Source organism: Saccopteryx leptura, chromosome 1, assembly GCF_036850995.1.
Source record: "Saccopteryx leptura isolate mSacLep1 chromosome 1, mSacLep1_pri_phased_curated, whole genome shotgun sequence".
Taxonomy (NCBI): Eukaryota; Metazoa; Chordata; class Mammalia; order Chiroptera; family Emballonuridae; genus Saccopteryx; species Saccopteryx leptura.
In genome coordinates this window covers 247,901,014-247,923,071 of record NC_089503.1, presented here as the reverse complement: position 1 = coordinate 247,923,071, position 22,058 = coordinate 247,901,014, and the positions used below count along the sequence as shown (strand labels likewise).

Genomic DNA, 22,058 nt, shown 5'->3' with positions numbered 1-22,058 from the left:
CCGTCCGTACCGTGGAACACTACTCAGTAATGAAAAAGAACAAAGTACTAACAGACAGCACTTGGCTGAAACTCAAGGGCAGGACTTTGATGGAAAAAAAGCCCATCTCAAAGGGCTGCATACTGTGGGAGTCCCTTTATGGAACATTCTTGAAATAAAAATTACAGAGATGGAAGAGCTCAGTGGTTATGGGGGGGGTTAGGAATAGACTATAAAGAGATAACTCGAGGCAGAGCTTTGTGGAGATAAATCAGTTCTGTATCTGGATTGCATGGGTGGTTACAAGAATCTACATATGTAAATACTGAATACAATTAGACATATTGTACCAATGTCAATTTCAAGGGTTTGATATCATACAAACTGTGTAAGATGTAACCATCAGAAATAGCTGGGTGGAGTATACACAGTTTCTCTCTATATTATCTTGGCAACTTCCTATGAATCTAGAATTATTCCCAAATTAAAATAAAAAAAACTAGTCTGGGCCTGACCTGTGGTGGAACAGTGGGATAAAGCGTCGACCTGGAACACTGAGGTTGCCGGTTCGAAACCTTGGGCTTGCCTGGTCATGGCACATATAGGAGTTGATGCTTCCTGCTCCTCCCCCTTCTCTCTCTCTCTCTCTTTCTCTCTCTCTCTCTCTATCCCCTCTCTCTAAAAATATATATATATATATATATATATGTATATATATATATATATATATATATAAAACTAGACTGATGTCTGTGGTCTTGTATATGACAAACCCTCCCAGCAGCAAAGCCTTAAGCACAGATCAAACGATTTCATGAAGAATGACCCAGGTCAGGATAGGGACCTCTGCAGAGCTCACAGCTCCACCTGCATATAGTGGGCGCACATGAATTTCATGGGCGAGGAGTTGGGAAATGCCATTTCTCACATTGCCCACAGCCCTGGCAGAAGCTTTATTTAAACCAGCCTTTCCAACAGCAAGGTGAACAAAAGCACAGGCCATCATTTGCCAATTCTTCTCGCTGAGCTCTGGGCCCTGGCAGGTGGCCACGACGCACAGATGCACGGTAACTGAAGCAACGTAATGAGCACGTGCAACATGCCATGTGTGCTGGGCTCAGACAGAGAGAATGGGGACCACTTGCCCTCACACTGATTCTGGTGAGTCCTGGCTCCAGGCCTTTGCTCGGCTGGTCCTTCTGCGTCAGAGCCCTTTCTCTGTCCTGCCAAGCCCTTTATGGTTTTCATCCCAGTTTAGAAATACATCTTCCTCTCTCCATGAATCCTCTAAAGACTCTGTGAATCCTCTAAAGATTCAAACCACTCTCACACACTCAAAAACATACCCAAAGCTCCAGATCTAAGCAGTAAACACAGCTGTCCTTGGCAACCAGAACTCACAGAGATATGTAACACCTCAAAATCAGAAAACAGGGCAGGCCTCCTGGAGGTGGTGGCATCCCAATTGAGAGCTGGAGAAAGAGGGTAAAGAAGAGGAACCCAGTGCCCCAGGCAGAGGCCACAGCAAGTGCAGAGGCTCAGAGGAGGAGAGTCTGTGGGCCTGCAAGTAGCCGTGCCTTAAGTATAAAAGTAGAGAATCAGGGAGGTGACGTCACCAAGATGGCATTGTAGCTTGTTCCTAAGAATTTCCAGAACCCACTGAGAAAAATCATAGAACAGGGGGGTAAGCCCGAAGCCCCCCTTCGTATCGCACAGACCAGGACAAACTGCAAAGGGTAAGAGAAGTGACTACACACTGACTGCATCTCCCCTTCCCCAGGCTGGAGCTGCACCACACCGAGGTCTCCCCGGAGCCTGTGGTTCCTCCAGTGGGAAAACAGAGCCCAGGGTGACATCCAGCGCACTCAGTGTTCTGGGTCACTTCTTGGGAACCCCCACCCTGGTCTCAACCCACGGGAGTGCAGGGCAATCTGTGGGGCTTGACCACTGGGAACAGGACAGTGGTGAAGAAGGGTGAGGGGCTTGCACAACCTAGCACTCTGGTGTTGGCAGACCAAGTTCCTACCTGCAGAGTCCAAGGAGTAGGAATCCAACCAGCAGCTTTGCTCATCTGCAGAGCCAAGACAGTGAGTGGCACAGGCTGACCAGGGATCTGGTCAGGGGCACAGTCTGCTGGCCCTGCCGCCTAATCTGGCTGCCCCTTGCACATAGGAGTTCAGTTATGGCCCCACCCACTGCTGAATGCAGGTCCCAGCCCCTCCTGACCAGAAAGCTTGACTGGAACACCTGAAAGGCTACTTGTACATGGCCCTTCCAGGCTAAAGCACTCATTCATAGTCCTGCCCATTCTGAGTAGCTCTTGCCCCACCTGACCAGAAAGGCCAGCTAGGAATACCTGGAACACCTGGAGAGCCTTGTAACCCAGCCATGCGGAGCCAAAAGTCTGGGGTGCAGAGCTGATTGTTCACAGAGCAAAGCCAGCAGCCCCGTTCATCTAGGAAACTTGTGGCATGGGTGGGCTGAAGTCAAGACCACAAAGACCATTGTTGGACTTGGGGCCAGTTCTCCTGCTCCACCCAGCAGGAAAATTAATCCATAGCTCTGCCCGTTGATGAATCCAGCCTATAGCCCACCTGACCAGGGAACCTCCCCAGAGCACATGGGAGGCTGCACGGACCACCCAACAGCCCTGCTTACAGTGGCACTTGAACAAAGGGCACAGCCTCTGGCTTTCCAATCTACAAAGCAAAACCAGTGGCCCCATCTGGTCAGGGAACTCAGTGCACAGCCTTGCCGGATTTGGGTCCCCCTTTTCAGGCATTAGGGCCCATCCTGCTGCCCAGTCGGGACAGAGACACTAATTCATAGCTCCGCCTACTGCTGAGTATAGTACCCAGTCCCACCAGACAATGAAGCCAGACCGGAGAGCCAGGCAGCTGCAGAGCTCACCCTCCAGGTTTCCTTGGGCAGGGAACTGAGCCTGCAGTCCTGTCCAACTGTTCTCAGCCAGGGGCACCCTCTCCCCGACCTCAGAGCTCAGGCAATGGTCTCACCCAGAAATAGACCCTGAGGGCAGAAAGTGACATGTCACACACTAGTGACCCCCCCCCCTAAAACTATGAGCAGATTTCTCAACGGAAACTTTTCAGGGCAGAAGAGAGTGAGTTGATATATTCAAAATATTGAAAGAAAAAAATGGTCAAGCAGGAATTCTATATCTGGCAAAGCTGTCCTTCAGAAGTGAAAGCAAGCTGAAGACTTCCCTGAAGCCTGACCAGGCACTAGTGCAGTGGATAGAGCATCAGCCTGTGATACTGAGGACCCAGGTTCATAAACTCTGAGGTCACCAGCTTGAGCCCAAGGTTACTGGCTCCAGCAAGGGGTTACTTGGTCTGCCGAAGGCCCGCAGTCAAGGCACATATGAGAAAGCAATCAATGAACAAGTAAGGTGTTGCAGCGTGCAATGAAAAAAACAAAACAAAACTAATGATTGAAGCTTCTCATCTCTCTCCATTCCTGTCTGTCTGTCCCCATCTATCCCTCTCTCTGACTCACTCTCTGTCTCTGTAAAAAATAAATAAATAAAACATAAATGGATTAAAAGCCAAGAATGAGGGACCCTGGCCAGGTGGCTTAGTGGATAAAGCATCGTACTGGCATACCAAGGTCACAGGTTTTATTCCTGGTCAGCGCACGTATGTGAAACAACTAATGAGTGCACAATTAAATGAAATAACTAAGTGGAACAACGAGTTAGTGCTTCTCTCTTTCTCTCTCTGTTCACCACTTTCTCTCCTCACCTCAAATCAATGGAATTTTTTTTTTTTTAGGTGAGAGGAGAGGAGATAGACTCCTGCATGTGCCCCGACCAGGTTCCACCCAGCAATTCCTGTCTGGAGCTGATGCTCGAATCAACCGAGCTATTTTTAGCACCTGAGGCTGATGCATTCACACTAACCAAGCTATCCTCAGCACCCAGGGCGATGCTCAAACCAATCAAGCCACTGGCTGCAGGAGTGGAAGAGAGAAAAGGGAAAGAGATGGTGAGAGAAGCAGATGGTTGCTTCTCTTGTGTAGCCTGACTAGGAATTAAACCCAGGATGTCCATGTCCACATGCTGGGCCAATGTTCTATCCACTGAGCCAAACAACCTGGGCTGGAATTTTTTTTAAAAGCCAAAACTGCAGAGTCATGGAAGGCTATTGAATTGTGTAAGGGTGCCACCAGCTTTGTGACTGAGATGGATCTCTGTCACTCTTCGAGTTGGGATTGGTGTATCTTCTTTTTTTTTTTTTTTTTTCTGAAGCTGGAAACAGTCAGACAGACTCCCGCATGTGCCCGACCGGGATCCACCTGGCACGCCCACCAGGGGGCGACGCTCTGCCCACCAGGGGGCGACGCTCTGCCCCTCTGGGGCGTCGCTCTGTTGGGACCAGGGCCACTCTAGCGCCCGGGGCAGAGGCCAAGGAGCCATCCCCAGCACCTGGGCCATCTTTTGCTCCAATGGAGTCTCAGCTGCGGGAGGGGAAGAGAGAGACAGAGAGGAAGGAGAGGGGAAGGGGTGGAGAAGGGCGCCTCTACTGTGTGCCCTGGCCGGGAATTGAACCCAGGACTTCCGCACGCCAGGCCTACGCTCTACCACCAAGCCAACCAGCCAGGGCCGGTGTATCTTCTTAACATGAAATTCGAGACCATATCTCCGGCTGCCTGCGAGCTCTGATGGCCTTGCCCAACCTTGCATCCTGGTGTCTTTGTACCTGTTGACACCTTTCTCCCTAGAGAACTTCTCATTCTCCAAAGGCTGGCTCAGTCAGCGGCTTCCCCAAGCAGCTTTCTGGGGCTCCACTCCAGCCCACCCTGGCCTTCTCCAGCTCTGACTCTACAGAAATAGGGGTATCTGGTTCTGGTCTCCCTCCAATCTGGGGGCTCCATGAAAGCTATACCTGAGGTCCCAGTTTCAACCAGCATAGGGAAGGGCATAGGTGACACCATTAAATATCTATTAGATAAAGAAATGACTGAGCAAAAGTTTAAATAGTAACCAGTGAGAGCAAAGAGGAAGGGCTTTAGCTGTGTGACCCTGGGCACTGCTCTTAACCTCTCTGAGCCTCAGAGCATGAAAAAATCCTACCAATCAGGAATTTGTACAGCAGGGGTTTGCAAACATTTTTTATAAAGGGCCAGAGAATAAATCCCTTAGGCTTTATGGGCCAGAGAGACTCTGTCCCAAATGCTCAACGCTGACAATGACACAGACATTAGGAAAACAAATGGTTGTGCCTCTGTTCCAATAAAACTTTATGGCACAGAAATTTGCATTGTATATAATTTTCATGTGTGGTGAGATATTAGTTTTCTTTGGATTTTTAAAAATCCATTAAAAATGTAAAAGCATTTAGTCTGCAGGCTGCATAAAAACAGGCAGGGGGTAGCCGTGGCCAGTTGGCTGGCTCAGTGGTAGACCATTGGCCCAGCGTGTGGATGTCCAGGGTTCAATTCCCAGCCAGGGCACACAGGAGAAGCGCCCATTTGCTTCTCTACCCCTCCCCCTCTTCTCTCTCTCTCTCTCTCTCTCTCTCTTCTCTCCTCCTGCAGCCATGGCTCAATTGGAGAGTTGGCCCTGGGCGCTTGGAGAGAGGATGGTTCCATGGCCTCCGCCTCAGGCACTAAAAAATGCCTCCCTTTGCAAAAGAGCAAGGGCCCCAGATGGGCAGAGCATTGCCCCCCAGTGGGCTTGCTGGGTGGATCCCGATTGGGGTGCATGTGAGAGTCTGTCTCTGCCTCCTCTTCTCTCACTAGAAAAAAAAAAAAGGGAGAGAGAGAGGCAAGGGGTCAAATTTGGCTGGTGGCCAGAGTTTGTAGATCTCTGTTCCACGTTTTGAGGGCAATGGTAACCCAGTCCAGCTGAACTCTTAAGGTGAGAGCACTTTTGTATTTGTTGTAACTCAATTGGTCAGAGCAAAAGGAAAGAAAAATGGAGATGTGTCTACGAGGATTTTCTAGAAAACAAACAAGTAGTGAATGCAGCCAGATTTCATTAGTACTGAGATTTCATCTTTGTGAAAAAAAATCCCAAGATGCCATGTGCATCTCCATGGGGCACAGACATCTGTACACACAGAACCATGTGTCAGAGAGCCCACAATGGCGCTGAAGTCCTGCTTTTGAGAGGAGGGTCTGGGCTGGGAAAGAGGATGGGAGGGAGACAGAGGCAGTAGCTTTACTCTGCCTGCAGTGTCAGCTGAGCCCTGTCTCTGCGCAAAGAGGGGACAGAAAACACGTCCACACAAACTCTTGTACACAGACAGGAGCGACTCGCTGACACCAGGATAAACCTTCCAAGTGCGCTGCACAGCGAGAGAAGCCAGACACAAAAGGCCACAATGTGTGAGTCTGTTTATGTGAAATATCCAGAACAGGCAAGTCCAGAGACAGGAGCTGGGTTAGTGGTTGTCAGGGACTGAGGGAAGGGAAGGGAAGGGTGAATATTGATAATGGGACAAGGTTTCTTTTGGGGTGATGGTGTGTTCTGGAATTAGATAGAGGTGATGGTTGCACATTAAAAGCCACTGAATTGGAGCCCTGGCCTGTTGGCTCAGTGGTAGAGCATCAGCCTGGCGTATGAATGTCCCAGGTTTGATTCCAAGCCAGAAGCACCAACCTGCTTCTCTACCCTCACCCCTCTCCTTTTTTTTTTTTTTTTTTTCATTTTTCTGAAGCTGGAAACAGGGAGAGACAGTCTGACAGACTCCCGCATGCGCCCGACCGGGATCCACCCGGCACGCCCACCAGGGGCGACGCTCTGCCCACCAGGGGGCGGTGCTCTGCCCATCCTGGGCGTCGCCATGTTGCGACCAGAGCCACTCCAGCGTCTGAGGCAGAGGCCACAGAGCCATCCCCAGCGCCCGGGCTATCTTTGCTCCAATGGAGCCTTGGCTGCGGGAGGGGAAGAGAGAGACAGAGAGGAAAGCGCGGCGGAGGGGTGGAGAAGCAAATGGGCGCTTCTCCTGTGTGCCCTGGCCGGGAATCGAACCCGGGTCCTCCGTACGCTAACCCCTCTCCTTTTTCTTTCTCTCTCTCTTCCCCTCCCACAACCAAGGTACCATTGGAGCAAGGTTGGCCCGGATGCTGAAGATGGCTCCATGGCTTCCAACTCAGGTGCTAGAATGGCTCCAGTTGCAATGGAGCAACACCCCAGATGGACAGAGCACTGCCCCCTAGTGGGCGTGCCGGGTGGATTCCAGTTGGGCGCATGTGGGAGTCTGTCTCTCTGTCTCCCACTTCTCACTTCAGAAAAATACTAAATAAATAAATAAAAATTAAAGCCACTGAATTGTACATCTGAAAAGGCTAAACTTTATGGTATATGACTTATATCCCAATAATTTTAAAAAGAACATAGATAACAAAAAGTCTTTTTAAAAAATGGTAAAATCTGTGTAAGGCTTGTGCCTGAGTTAATTGTATTATACCAATTTCCTGGTTTTAATAAGGTATTATTGTTGTATGAAATATAATTATTGGGGGACTCTGGGACTCACAGGACTTCTCTCTACTATTTTTTGCAACTTCTTGTGAGTCTTAAGCTATTTCAAAATAAAAAGTAATAAAATAATAATAATGATGATGGAACAGGATCTGAGATTCAGCTGGGCCTGTCTGTTCCTTGGAATGACCTCTGGGCAGCCTGCCTCAGGGCCCAAATCCACACCTGGGCCCCAACCAGCCAAAGATGACCAAGAGTCAGGGCGACGAGCAGTCTCTAGGTCCCTGCTTTGCCCTGTCAAACTCCCAACCTCCTCTTGCAGGAGCAGAAGGCCCAGGCAACCTTGTGTGCAGTAAACACCTTTTAATTCAATGGCCAAAACAGCGCAAAGAGATTATTAGTTTTCTGTAAGATTTGATTCAATTAATTAGTTCCCAAACACCAGCCTATCCAGGCAAGCAAAGACAAACAGAGATAAATCCCAGCGCAGCCCAGCTCCATCTTTTAAAGGCAATTAACTCTTAGTTATTAGCTTTTAATTAGGGAGTAATAATGGCCTCATTAATACACTTTATTATACTTGTCACCAGGCAGCTGTTCCAAACAGATTCTATTATCAGATGGTCGTGGCCCCGGTGTCAACAGAGCTTATTGCAGCCGAGGCTGCGGTTCCGGCTGCCAGCCCCTCTCCAGGTGCAAGCCTGGACTGCCAGTCCTACCCAGTCCCATCGCTGTGGCCCTGCAGAGTACGAGGTCTCCTGCCTTCCACTCCTGTCCCTCAAAACAAACCCTGGGCTGCTCCCAAAGTCTCCCCACTTCATATCCTTTCAGTGCTCCCTATTGCTCTTCTGGCAAAATGCACAAAAACAAAGCTCCCCCTGTGTCACTGGCCCCCAGCACCTCCTGTCCCCACTGTTGCTACTGGCTGCCAGTCATGCCCCGACCTTTCAGGCTTTGTCCCTCCTCTGCTCTACAACTACGTGCAACGATCATTGTTGCAACACTCTTTAGAAGCATCCCATGCTGGAAACCACCTCAATGTGTCCCCCAAACAGAGAAGGTTCTGTGAGAGGGAATGAAATCTGAGGCTCAAATCTCACAGAATATCGACAGACTTTCATGGGCATAAGCGAGTTCACAATGGCTTTACTTTCCATCACCGCATGTTCATGAGCTAGTGAGAGACTGAATGAACTGTGACCCAGCCATGTGATAAAATACTACACAGCAGTGAAAAAGGAGTGCTCTGCCAAAGCATGAAGCAACATGGGTGAACCTACATGCATTGTGCTGAGGGAAGGAAGCCAGACACAAATGACTATGTTCTGAATAGTTCCAGACACAGAAAGTTCTAGAATAGGTAACACTAATCTACAGTGACAAAAAACAGGCCAATGGTTGCCTCTGAAGAGGGAGGGTTGATGAGGGAATATTCTGGATGGAGGAAAATGTTCTATATTTCATTTTGGTCAGTAGTTTGTCAAGAGTGTGCATTTGCCCAACTTATGAGCTATATAATCTAAGATATGTTTATGGAATCTAACTCATGGCTCAGAAAAATACTTGAAAATATTAGATTGGCATTGCAATGTGAAGCATGGATTTTTTTTTTTTTTTTACAGAGACAAAGAGAGAGGGATAGACAGGGACAGACAGGAACGGAGAGAGATGAGAAGCATCAATTCTTCATTGAGGCACCTTAGTTGTTCATTGATTGCTCCCTCACATGTGCCCTCACCGTGGGCCCTCAGCAGACCGAGTGACCCCCACTCAAGCCAGCGACCTTGGGTCCAAGCTGGTGAGCTTTGCTCAAACCAGATGAACCCGCGCTCAAGCTGGTGACCTCGGGGTCTCAAACCTGGGTCCTCCACATCCCAATCCGATGCTCCATCCACTGCGCCACCACCTGGTCAGGCGAAGCATGGATATTTAATGAGATAAAAAGCAAAAACTGTCACAACCAAATGACTTCCCAGTGGTGTGTAGATTACAGATCGTTCTCTGCTATGGACTGTGTCTTCCCAAAATTCCTATGTTTAAATTTTACACCCCAGTGTGATGGTATTAGGAAGTGGGGCCTTTGGGAGGTGATTGGGTCATGAGGGTGGAGAATCCATGGAGGGGATGAGTGCCTTTATAACAGAGACTCCAGAGAGCTTGCTTGCCCCTCCTGCCATGTGAGGAAACAGTGAGAAGACGGCATCTATGAACCAGAAGTACTCTCACCAGACACAAGATCTGCTGACACCTTGACCTTGAACTTCCAGCTTCCAGAACCATAAGAACTACAACAAGTATAATAACATCATTTTGTTCAATGTTGTTTTATTATAATGTTGATGGGATGCCACAGGAACTTAACTCTTGTTTACATTAATGAGCCCATGGTAAAACTGGTTTCATAAGACTTTATTTTGCCTAAAGTTGCAGAACCTATCAACAACGTTAAGGGCGGGCTTACTGAAAATGTCTGTTTACAAGCCACTCGGGTAAATGCTGCAACCTGGAAACTGCTCATGCTGTAAGCAGGAGCGTTGCCACAGGTCAGTCCGAGTAGGAAACAGGATCTGTACCTGTCAGCACTCATCAAGCTGTGAGTGTGAGGGATTCTGGCAAGCAAAGGAAAGCTCGGGAATAGGGAGTACAGAGACAAGTATGTGTTTATCAGCTCTGTGAACACTCAGGCCCCATTCTTGGTGAGCCAGTGATTGCGTGGTGTTCTTAAAAGGTGACATGGGGCCACTAGCAATCTGAGTGGCCAAAAATAGAACCCAACACAACACTTCTCAGACAAAACACAGTGACCTCTGGCTCAACCACAAGCGCAATTCCAGTATCAGACGAATAAGCTTGATAGCTAGAGACCGAGTAAAACCTGACTGCACTCCTCGCTGCTCACACAAAGGCCTGCTCACGTCACTAGTGGTGGGCAGGAGCCAGCTCATCCCAGCTTGAAAGGGTCAATCATGAAATTTTCAGGAATTTTTCAAACTGGTTTTCAAACAGCCATTATGAAAAATGAAATTATATAAACATAAAATTAAATAAATTATTTTAAAACAAAAGCAACAAGGCCCTGGCTGTGTTGTTCAGTGGACAGAGCATTGTCCCAGTGCACTGAGGTCACATGTTCAATCCCTAGTCAGGGCACATACAAGAAGAAGCAATCAATGTGTGCACAATTAAATGGAGCAACTAAGTGGAATAAGTTGATGCCTCTCTCTCGCTTTTCTCTCTCTCCTTTCCCCTCTTTTCCCCTCCCCCCCAATCAATGAAAATAAAAAAAAAACTAAATAAAAAATATTCAAAATGCATTGTTTGCTAATTATTTTACTATATTTTGGTATCACCTATGCTCTTGAGGTTTTTAAATATTTATTGTACCTGTTTGGTGGAAACATTGGAAAGTTTCTATAATGGTGTGCTACCTTGCTTCTTTTTTTTTTTTTTTTTTTAATTTTTTTTTTTTTTTTTTTTTTTTTTTACAGAGACAGAGAGTGAGTCAGAGAGAGGGATAGACAGGGACAGACAGACAGGAACAGAGAGAGATGAGAAGCATCAATCATTAGTTTTTCATTGCGCGTTGCAACACCTTAGTTGTTCATTGATTGCTTTCTCATATGTGCCTTGACCGTGGGCCTTCAGCAGACCGAGTAACCCCTTGCTGGAGCCAGCGACCTTGAGTTCAAGCTGGTGGGCTTTTCCTCAAACCAGATGAGCCCGCACTCAAGCTGGCGACCTTGGGGTCTTGAACCCAGGTCCTCTGCATTCCAGTCTGACGCTCTATCCACTGCGCCACCTCCTGGTCAGGCCCTTGCTTCTCTTTTGAATTCTGCACTAAGTGACAACATGTTGGTAGCTTGAAATCAGCTGTGGTGGGAGTATTTACACCACGGAAACAGGCAAACACCACCAATCCAATGAACAAATGAATGATGTTAGGGACATCTCTCAGTCTCTCATTCTTATGATTGTAAAATAGCTGCAGTGGCTCCAGCCATCACGCCCACATTCCATATGGGAGGAAGAAGTAAGAGGAATGGCAAAAGGGGCAGCACCAGCATCAGCCCTCACTGTCCCTTTCATGAGGAAATAAAATACTTCTCTATAATTTCCCAACCATCTGTCTCGCCCAGAACCATGTCACATGACAACGCATAGCTGTAAGGGAGTTTGGGAAGGCAAGTATTTTGAAGCCCTTAAAGTAGAGGAAGAGAATGAGGTAGAAGCACTTAGGGATATCTATTGGGTTTTTCTGCTATAGCATCTACCCTGGTTAGTTGCGAAAAACCTTTTCTATGAGAAAGAGGATCTTTACGAGGGTTGGCGTGGTTTGTGAGTGCAGTGTCCGCAGCACCTGGCCCTTCACCATGAGCGTCCTGGCCTTCATCGACATCAGTGAGGATGATCAGGCTGCTGAGCTTCGAGCTTACCTGAAATCTAAAGGAGCTGAAATTTCAGAAGAGAACTCAGAAGGTGGACTTCAGGTAGATTTAGCTCAAATTATTGAAGCCTGTGATATATGTCTTAAGGAAGATGATAAAGATGTTCAAAGTGTGATGGACAGCATGGTATCCCTGCTATTGATTCTGGAACTGGAAAAGCAAGAAGCTCTGATTGAAAACCTCTGTGAAAAGCTGGTCAAATTTTGGGAAGGTGAACACCTCTCTCTGAGACCCGCAGTTGCTAAGCAACCTTTTCCATGGCATGGATAAGAATACTCCCGTAAGATACACGGTGTACTGCAGCCTCATTAAAGTGGCAGCGTCTTGTGGAGCCATCCAGTACATTCCAACTGAGCTGGATCAGGTTAGAAAATGGATTTCTGACTGGAACCCCACCACTGAAAAACAACAACAACACTCTTTTAAGGCTACTTAATGAGGCACTTGTGGATTGCAAGAAAAGTGATGCAGCTTCAAAAGTCATGGTCGAATTGTTAGGAAGTTACACGGAGGACAATGCTTCCCAGGCTCGAGTTGATGCCCACAGGTGTATCGTGTGAGCATTGAAAGACCCAAATGCATTTCTTTTTGACCATCTTCTTACTTTAACACCCATCAAGTTTTTGGAAGGCGAGCTTATTCATGATCTTTTAACCATTTTTGTGAGTGCTAAATTGGCATCATATGTCAAGTTTTATCAGAATAATGACTTTATAGATTCACTTGGATTATTACATGAACAGAATATAGTCAAAATGAGACTACTAACTTTTATGGGAATGGCAGTAGAAAATAAAGAAATTTCTTTTGATACAATGCAACAGGAACTTCAGATTGGAGCTGATGATGTTGAAGCGTTTGTTATTAATGCAGTGAAAACAAAACTGGTCTACTGCAAAATTGATCAGACCCAGAGAAAAGTAATTGTCAGTCATAGCACACACCGGACATTTGGAAAACAGCAGTGGCAGCAACTGTATGACACAATGCCTGGAAACAAAACCTGAACAAAGTGAAAAACAGCCTTTTGAGATTTTCCGATACCTGAATTTTTACACTATAAATTTTCTTTTGAGGAAAAGTATCTAAATAATAGTAAAACATTATAAGCTGGAAAAAAAAAAAGCATTGCTTTGTGAGCTGCGAGTAGCCAGGGGGAAGTGGGGGCAGTCAGTAGTGAAGGACTATCACCCTGGGGGACAACCAGGAGGAGCCACTACTACACAAACACAAGGGTGTTCATAAACTACCAATTCTGCACAGCTTTACTCAGCAAGAGTGGCCAGCACCTGTGAGTTCCCTTCTGGGTACACAGCAATGGAAAAAATGATGATTACGGCAACAGGCCCATCACTCTCTTCAGCTGAGGAACAAGCTGGGCAGCACACAAGACTTCACTCTTAGTGCTGAAGGATGCAGGTGTTCCTGGGAAAAGGCGCTCACACCCAATTTTGAAACACAAGTTTTGAGATAACATTTTGTGGTGACACCGATCACACCAACCACATTCACAGCTGTTATTTCAGATGGCTGCTTGTGGGGCTGCTCTTGGGCACATGGCAGCCTGGGGCTGGCTGTCCCTTTGGGCTGATATGCCCCACTCTGAGAACAAACTGGGGTTTCCTTAAGAAAACTGAGCTTTTGCACAAATGGCTCTGTCACCAGGGGTCTGAGCCTGCAGTGTGACACTTATGATCTTCTTTTCCTGTTGGAGCGTGAGATGGAAGATTCATCACAGGTTATATTTCCCTAGGCACAAAATTAATGATTTCTTCAAGTTTCTCTGGTTCCTTTTATTGGAGAATGGTATTTAGAAATCAAAATTCGCCCTGGCTGGTTGGCTCAGCGGTAGAGCGTCGGCCTGGCGTGCGGCAGACCCGGGTTCGATTCCCGGCCAGGGCACATAGGAGAAGCACCCATTTGCTTCTCCACCCCCCCCCTCCTTCCTCTCTGTCTTTCTCTTCCCCTCCTGCAGCCAAGGCTCCATTGGAGCAGAGATGGCCCGGGCGCTGGGGATGGCTCCTTGGCCTCTGCCCCAGGCGCTAGAGTGGCTCTGGTCGCGGCAGAGTGACGCCCCGGAGGGGCAGAGCATCGCCCCCTGGTGGGCAGAGCATCGCCCCTGGTGGGCGTGCCGGGTGGATCCCGGTCGGGTGCATGCGGGAGTCTGTCTGACTGTCTCTCCCCGTTTCCAGCTTCAGAAAGTACAAAAAAAAAAAAAAAAAAAGAAATCAAAATTCAGGTGCCAGGGGTGCTCACTACTACTTGGGCATCAGAGTATCCATGCAAACACACATATCTATATTTATTTCTGTACCTATCTGTGCTATCTGGCTTTATATTTCTATCTATAGAATCTCTCTCTACATATTAAAAATCATGAATTAATACTGGCACTTCTGATTCCAACGCAGCACAAAGTTCATTCTATCTTCCTGTCTTTTGACTTATTTGTAATTTTTTTTTCTCTGACTCAGTGGAACCTGGCTCCATCATCTACAATTTATTCACTCATTTGTTCAATCCCAGTATTCACATAGAGTAGCTGAAGAATAGCTAGCCTGAGAGAGCCAGATTGTCTAACTTGGGTGTATAGCGTTTGTATCTTACCAGTATACAGTCAAAACACTGTTTTCCAAAGCTGCTTAGATCGGCTACTTTCTCCTCTCTCCCTCTTTGTTTGTAGCACAGTGGGGTTCACACATTACTGTTTTCCATTTGGGGTTCCCACCACATCCTGGTTGATTTTAGTTAGTTATGGTTGGAGAAACATGAAATAAGACTGATTGTAGGCCCTGGCTCAGTCGTAGAGGGTCAGCCTGGCGTGTGGGAGTCCCAGGTTCGATTCCCGGCCAGGGCACACAGGAGAGGTGCCCATCTGCTTCTCCACCCCTCCCCCTCTCCTTCCTCTCTGTCTCTCTCTTCCCCTCCCGTAGCCAAGGCTCCATTGGAACAAAGATGGCCAGGGCTCTGAGGATGGCTCCATGGCCTCTGCCTCAGGCGCTGCAATGGCTCTGGTTGCAACAGAGTGGCGCCCCAGATGGGCAAAGCATCGCCCCCTGGTGGGCATGCCGGGTGGATCCCAGTCGGGCGCATGTGGGAGTCTGTCTGACTGCCCATTTCCAACTTCAGAAAAATACCAAAAAAAAAAAAAAAAGACTGATTGTAAGAGTCAGATCTATTCTAAAAGTTATACTCGGAGAGGATCACCTCCTCTTTACTTCTGATATTGTTACCAACCTCATTCTTTTAAACCCTTTCTCACCAGCCCCTGTAGGTAACCAACCACCTCAGGCTCTGCAGTCCCTATCTACCAACACCAGGACTTAAGGAACCACCTGCCAGGCCCTGGGCTGAGCATAGCAGATACCAAGGGGACTAAGACCTTGTATTATGCTCATGAGGCTCATGGTCAGGTGGGGGGCCAGTAGGACCAAGCAGTTACATCAGGGGTCATTAGGTCCATGACAGAGGAAGGATGCTGAAATAGACTGAGTGGGGGTCCCTGAAAAGATATGCCACATCCTAATTCCTAGAACTGTGCCTAAGATTTTATCTGGAAAAAAAAAAGTCTTTGCAGATGTAATTAAGGGTCTTGAGATGAAGAGAACATTCTGGATTATTCAGGTGGGCCCTAAATCCACTGACTGGTGTCCTTATAAGAGGAAGGCTGAGAGACATTTGAGACAGAGAAGAGACAGATACACAGGGCGATGGCCATGTGAAGACAGAGGCAGAGGTTGGAGTGATGCGGCCAATAGCCAAGGTACACCTGGGTCGTCAGAAGCTGGGAGAGGCCAACAGGATCCTTTCCTGGAGCTTCTGAAGGGAGTGCAGCAGGGGCACTTTGATCTCGCTGGGACTTCTGGCTCCAGGACAGGGAGAGAATAAATGTCTGTTGTTTTAAGCCACCAGTTGGTGGTCCTTTGAAATAAATACGAAGACAACAGAGCAGCAAGTGTTTTGGGGTCCACGCAGTTCACAGAGATGGGCCAGTGCCGTATAAACTATTTCCAAATGCCGTTTGCACCCACATTTTGCATTTTGTTTCTACAGTAAATAGGCCACTGTGGTGAGTGGAGGGTGAGTGGGGGTAGAGGACCCCTAGTTGGCTGCTGGGAGGGGAGTCACCTGTCCCTGTCACCTGGTAAGCAGCAGGATGGATGCTGCACTGAGGCACCAGGCACCCAGATACTCTTTCCTGCCTCGCCTCCGCCAGCTGCCCTGCGTAACCCCTTGTGCTGCTCGTGCAGCAAATAATTCTTATTTTTTCCATTAACAGGGCAACAGTGCTAAGAAAATCTAATGCATAAAGAATGCACTCTGAGGCAGGTGGCCAGAGCTTCCCTCTTGGTCTCACTGGGGCAGAGGCGCCAGGCATTAGAGAAGGCCCAGTTGGTGATGGGTAGGGGCATGGAGCAGGCACCCAGAGACTCCGCACCATCATAAAAGCCATGAACACCCGGACTGCAAAGGCTAACAGAGGCCCCTTCCTGCACTGGCTGGTCACTTGGGGATGGGGGTGGCCTGCAGGGGTTGAACTCCAGACACGGCTTGTTCTCCAGCCTGAGCTGCGGAGGGCAGAGCCCACAGTGGATGGCTAATGGATGAATGGAGGGTCCCTGATCAGTCTTCTCTCTCTTTCTGCCATGCTTCTTGACAGGAAGTGGGGGTGGTGGTGGTGGTGGTAAGTGTGCTAGGGTCTAGCAGGCCTAATTGGGAGCTTTGAGAGACAAGGTGGGTCTGGGCACTGAGGGCTGCTCCCATAGGAGAATGATTTTGTCAGAGGGTAGGATAGGTATGGAGGTTACCACCTCCCACTTACTCTACGTCTGGGATGAATACTATTTTTTTTTTTTCTGTAAAGGTCCAGATGCTAAATATACCTGCCTTTTAGGGCCAAGTGATTTCAGTTGCTACTGCTAAGCTCTGCTGTTGTAGAGCAAAAGCCGCCATAGATGATGCTAAATGAATGGGCATGGCTGTGTTAGTAAAACTTTATTTATACAAACAAATGGAAGGCTGGATCCAGCCCAAGGGCTTCAGGTTGCTGGGCCTCATCCTAGGAAGATGGGGGTACTAGACACAATGTGTCCTAGGCCCCCTGAGTCTTTCTCATATGCCATCCCTTGAGGGGTTGGGTCCATTTAAATGTCACCTCTTGAGACGTCTTCCTGATATCCTATCTTGACAGGACTCTATCCCTGTTCTTGTCTTTCAGGGCACATGTCAGAAATGTATTTATGGTCCCTGATGTTCCCATCTGCCAGCTTTCCTGAACTCTAAACTCCACAAAAGCAATGACTGTGTCTCCCTTCTGTTCAACCATTTCCCTGGGACCTGGCACAGGGCAGTTATGCAGTGAATATTTACTGCCTGAATAAACAAATCAAACTCTAGTGCTGGGCCCAGGGCCCAGTGTCCAGGGTAAAATAGACCCCATTGGCTCCACATGGCTGCACACTTGGGGATCCAGCCCAGTATCTTGGCCCTGGCTGCAGATCTCGAGGGCTTGTCCCAAATCCCTGTTGTACGATGTTTCAGGGAATGATGGTAATAGGCAGGTCATCTGCAGCTGTGCCGAGACTACCTGGGTTTGCTGAGGCCCCCACCCTGGGCCTGAAGCCTGAACGTGTTCACTAAGCTCTGGGAAGCTCAGAGGACACTAGCCTATCTTATCAGTGATGCAGAGGACTCCTGGAGCAAACGGGGGTACAGTCCTGGTGTGTTGAAGCCAGCTTCTTTCTGAAAAGGAAGGTCTGAGAAGTGGGGTGAGGGTGGCTATAGCTGGATGAAAACTTACATCTGTGCTGAGCACCCAATTGCCCTGCAAGGACACTTGTTCTGCAGAGGAAAAACCGAGGCTCAGAGAGGGTTGTCACATGTTACTGGCTGCTTTTCACCATCTGGCAATAACACCCTGGGGTCCATCCAGTCCCAAGTCCCCTTCTCACCAGTCCAGTAAATATATCATCTGTGAGCTGACATCTCCTGAAGGCCCTCCCTTGGCCCCCGGACCTGAATACCTTGTCATGGGGAATTGTGTTCAGTCAAGCTGCTGATCTCTTCCCAACCCGACTGTCCCATCCCAGCTCATGGAAATGCCATCTTTCTAGGTACTCAGGGCTGTCCCCTCCACCCTGATCCCCAGCTCCCACCCTTGCTCCCCAGTCTGTCCTTCCTGCAGCAGCCAGAGGGTGCCTGTGAGCACCTGAGCCAGGTCCCATCCCTCCTCAGTCCACAGCCCTCCAGGGCTCCCACCTCCCTTGGAGTAATAGAACAAGTCCTCCCTGAGGCCCACAAGACCCTGCTATCTGCCTTCATCACCTGGCCCCCACTTCCTGGCCTCACTCTGCTCCAGCCATGCAGGGCAACTGACTGCTCCTCCATGTCAGGCACAGTTCTGCCCCAGGACCTTTGCACAGGCTGTCACCATGGCTCACTCTCTCATCTCCTTCAGGACTCCTGTGTAAAATACGACACTGGTAACAGTGCTTCCCACTGTGTTTCCTTTGTTCTTTATATCACAGCTGACATCCTATATATTTTGTTGTCTGCCTTTCTCACTGGTGTTGGCTCCAGGGCAGGAATCAGACCTGCTGCACTGGTGCTGTTTCCCAGTACTTGTTAGATCAGTGACATGTTCATGAATGCCAGGGCCCAGACTTATCCCAGGGCCAGGAGACCACACTGTCTAACACATCCAAGAGACGCCTACCACTCAGATGTCACAGAAACTGGGCAGAGGTTGAGAAGGCAGTAGGAGAGGATGGCTGTTTTTTCTAGACAAGAGAGGGGTCAAAGACAGAGGGTCCTGCTTTGACTGTCTTGCAGAGGGGACCCACTGCTACAACTACTTCTGCCACCCACCTGCCTGAGATGGAGACCAGAAAGACTCTGGCGAGGAGTCTATGTAGGTACAAGCTGTGGATTTCCAGCTTGGGAAGGAACCCTCCTCTACCCTGGGGGCTGGGACCCGCTGAGGGGCCAGGCCACCTGCTGCCCAGCACTACAACCTGCGGAGGCCCCAAGTCTGTGCCCCTGAGGGAAAGTGCCATCCTGCCTCCCGCGCACCTCTCAGAAATGAAGACACGCCAACAACATGGATCTGTAATCGCAGTGCTTATGAGCCTTTAATTCATTATGAACCTAGAGGCAGGGAAATTAGGCAAAAATACAGCGCATCCTTAATCTCGGGTCGGAAAAAAATCAGGGTGGGTGGGTTTTTTGTTTTTGCACATAGACACAGATATAGCTTTTGTGGGGAAATGTGTGTTTCCCCTTTGCTATGGGGCGACCTGTTTGTCCAAGTCCCGGACCCAAAACAAGGGAGTGACCCAGAGACCCCGCCACGGGGTTAGCTACCCCTCAGACCTCAGGGTTGTCTGCCTACTTCTTTTTATTCTCTTTACAATATAAATAGCATTTTCAAACTACATATGAATACAGTGATGGTGCCACCAGGCGGGGCTGCTGCATGCAGAGGGAGACCCCAACATTTCGGTTGACTCCCCTCAGTCCCCCCTGCCCTGCCCACTTAGGCACCTGCCCTCCTCCCCCCACCAAAGAAATGAAAGGTTCTTGGCTCATTTACATATTTTCCATTTTCCTTAAATAGTTCTCTCTGGCCTGGTAATCATTACAACACTTTCTTTTGAATTAAAAAAAAAATTATACACGCTAATGATACTCTCTATCTTTCTGTAGGGAGAACAGGGACAGCAAAGGTGGAGAAAGCAGGCGGCTGAGCTAGCAGTATCCTTCCCAAGCTCATGCAAAAAACATGTTTTTTTCCTCTCCTAAATTTTACCCACAACTCTTAAGAGGCAGATTTCCTTTCCGTTGAAAGCAGCCATGCCTTCTCTCACTGGCTCTCTCCCAGACACATGGGTCACACACAGCACACAGGATGCAGCCAGCCCCTCAGGGCCCCAGGAAGCCCTCCCCAGCCCCCCATACACACATAGGGCCACAGCCAAAGCAAGGGCACCTGGGAGCCTGAGGACACAGGCCTCACTGAGCACAGAAACAGCTGGACCTAGGCCACCTGGACAGCCTGACTTGGCTGTGTCCTCCCTCCCCAGGAAGCAGGCTCTCACCTGCTCCGGCTGCAGGTCACCCATGTTTGTGGGGCTCCTTCCCCCGAACAGGCTGAGGGAGGCCTGGGCAGCACCAGGGACACAGTCTGCAGAGAGCCCGTGCATACTGCAGGCCTCAGCTATGGAATGGTTCTCACAGGGGAAGAAGCAAAAGATGGAATAAACCAGAAGAAAGTGTTTATTTTTCAAAGGGGCTCGCAGACAGGAGGGAGGCTCCTGGACACCTGTGGCCAGCACTTGGCCACCAAAAGGTACTCTAGCCTCCTCCTGTCTTCCTCCTGCCTGGTACAGAGAGGGACCAGCACTGTAGGCACTGGCGGGTACCAAGGATATGGTGCCAGATGCTCAGACCTTTATGAAGTCAGGGAGAGAGCAGAGTGACAAATTCCTGCCACCTGTCACTGGGTGTCCTACCCGCCCCTCACCCCCTTCCAGACTTCACCGTACTTCCCTGCTTGCTCGAGTAAGATTTTAAAACAACAAACAAAAAAATGAGATGCTTTTTGTCTCCCCCAGCATATCTTGGTTCTTATAAAAAGAACATTTTGTTTTTTGTTTTTAAAGCCACAAATCTAGAAAACAACTTTAGGGATTTTTTTCCTCTTCTTTGTTTTCCTTTTTTTCTTGTGTTTTTTTAAACAATAGGTATTTATAGAAAGAACCTCACAAAGGTGATTTATGTACAGAAGTCACAATCTCAAAGGCTGCTCAGGAGGCAGGCAATGCAGTAGCACCTTTTCGAGAAGAAGAGCTTACATGGTTTACAAATCTGAGTAGTGGAGATGGCACGAGCCCCAGCTGGCCCCCCAGAGCTGGAGTGGCCCCACTCCCTGAGTCTGGGACTGCTGCCAGGGTCCTGCTTGCTCCTGTCCCCACAGAGCATGGAGGTAGCCTCTCGGTGCGGGGAGGCGAGGACAGGAATTCACAGCAAGCAAATGCCAGGGCCCGCTGCCGCCTGCTTTGCTGGGCCCAGGGGTGGCTGGGCGGTGGCTGGCTGTCTTAGAAGGGGGCTCTGGGCCGGCACTGCGCCTGCAGGAGGCTCTCCATGAAGGCCAGGTAGTCTGGGTTCCGTCCCGAGTCCTCAGCAGCACGTGGAGTGCCCACCCGTGGGCGCTTGGCTGCCTTCACCTCCTCTCCTGAGAAGATGCTCTCCTGTGGCGCCCCAGTGCTGACTGACTGTGGGGGACCAGAGGGCACAGGAATTAGTACAGAACGGGTGTCTTGGACTGAAGGTCTGTATCCCCACAAATTCCTATGCTGAAGCTCTACCCACCAATGTGATGGTATTAGGAGGTGGGGCCTTCGGGAGGGCATTAGGTCATAAAGGTGAGACCCTTATGAGTGGGATTAGTACCCTTATAAAAAGGATCCTAGAGAGTTCTTTCTGTCTGTCTGTCTATCTATCTATCTATCTATCTATCTATCTATCATCTATCTCTATCTCTTTGCCATGTGAGAACACAGGAAGGGCGCTGTCTGTGAACCAGGAAGTGGTTCTCACCAGATACTAGATCTTCCCGTGGCTTGGACTTCCCGTTTCCAGGACTGTTAAGAAACACTGTCTGTGGCTTAAGCCACCCAGTCTACAGTGCTCCACTTGAGCGCCTGGCTAGACTAAATGCCTGCCCTGCTAGGGGCCAAAGGCCACTGTCCCTCACGAATGGCTTTCCAAGAGGGACAATAAGTCACTGGGGATGGTTTCCCAGTGCTCTTGTCTCTGTGTAAACCCCCAATCCTGGGTGGGAGCCTCTCACCAGGCGGGCCATGGAGAGGCCCTAGACCTGCAGTCACTGGCCCCAGAAGTGGCGGCAGATCTGTTCTGTCCCACAGCGGCCATGAGGAACAGCTGTGCTGTCCAGAGCGAGGCACAGCTACTCATCTGTTTGGCAGCTCCTGTCCCCTTCCCAAAGGAACCTGGTGTCTGAGGTCAGCTGTGCACTCCCACCAGATCTCACTTTGATCTCATTCACCCCCACAGCTGCAGCTGCCTGCTCCTCAAAACCTGATCTTTGGATTAAACACAAAAGAAAGAGAACAGTGACAGGCCAGGAGAAAAGGCTAGTCGCTTCCTGCCTCCGGGACTCATTGTTC

At 49.0% G+C, this 22,058-nt stretch overlaps 1 protein-coding gene and 1 pseudogene across 5 annotated transcripts in view; one reads left to right on the top strand and one right to left on the bottom strand.

Moving 5' to 3' along the window:
* Positions 1-11,758: 11,758 nt before the first annotated feature.
* LOC136389201 (eukaryotic translation initiation factor 3 subunit M pseudogene) lies at positions 11,759-12,935 on the top strand (annotated as a pseudogene).
* A 6,040-nt stretch (positions 12,936-18,975) lies between these two features.
* The window catches only part of KDM4B (lysine demethylase 4B), a 169,365-nt gene continuing 166,282 nt past the window's right edge, over positions 18,976-22,058 (bottom strand). For all 5 annotated transcript variants that reach the window (XM_066344809.1, XM_066344812.1, XM_066344813.1 and 2 more), the window contains one exon: positions 18,976-21,143. In XM_066344809.1, the coding sequence (XP_066200906.1) occupies positions 20,967-21,143 (177 nt within the window). In that variant the 3' untranslated portion in view covers positions 18,976-20,966. The remainder of the gene's footprint in view (positions 21,144-22,058) is intronic.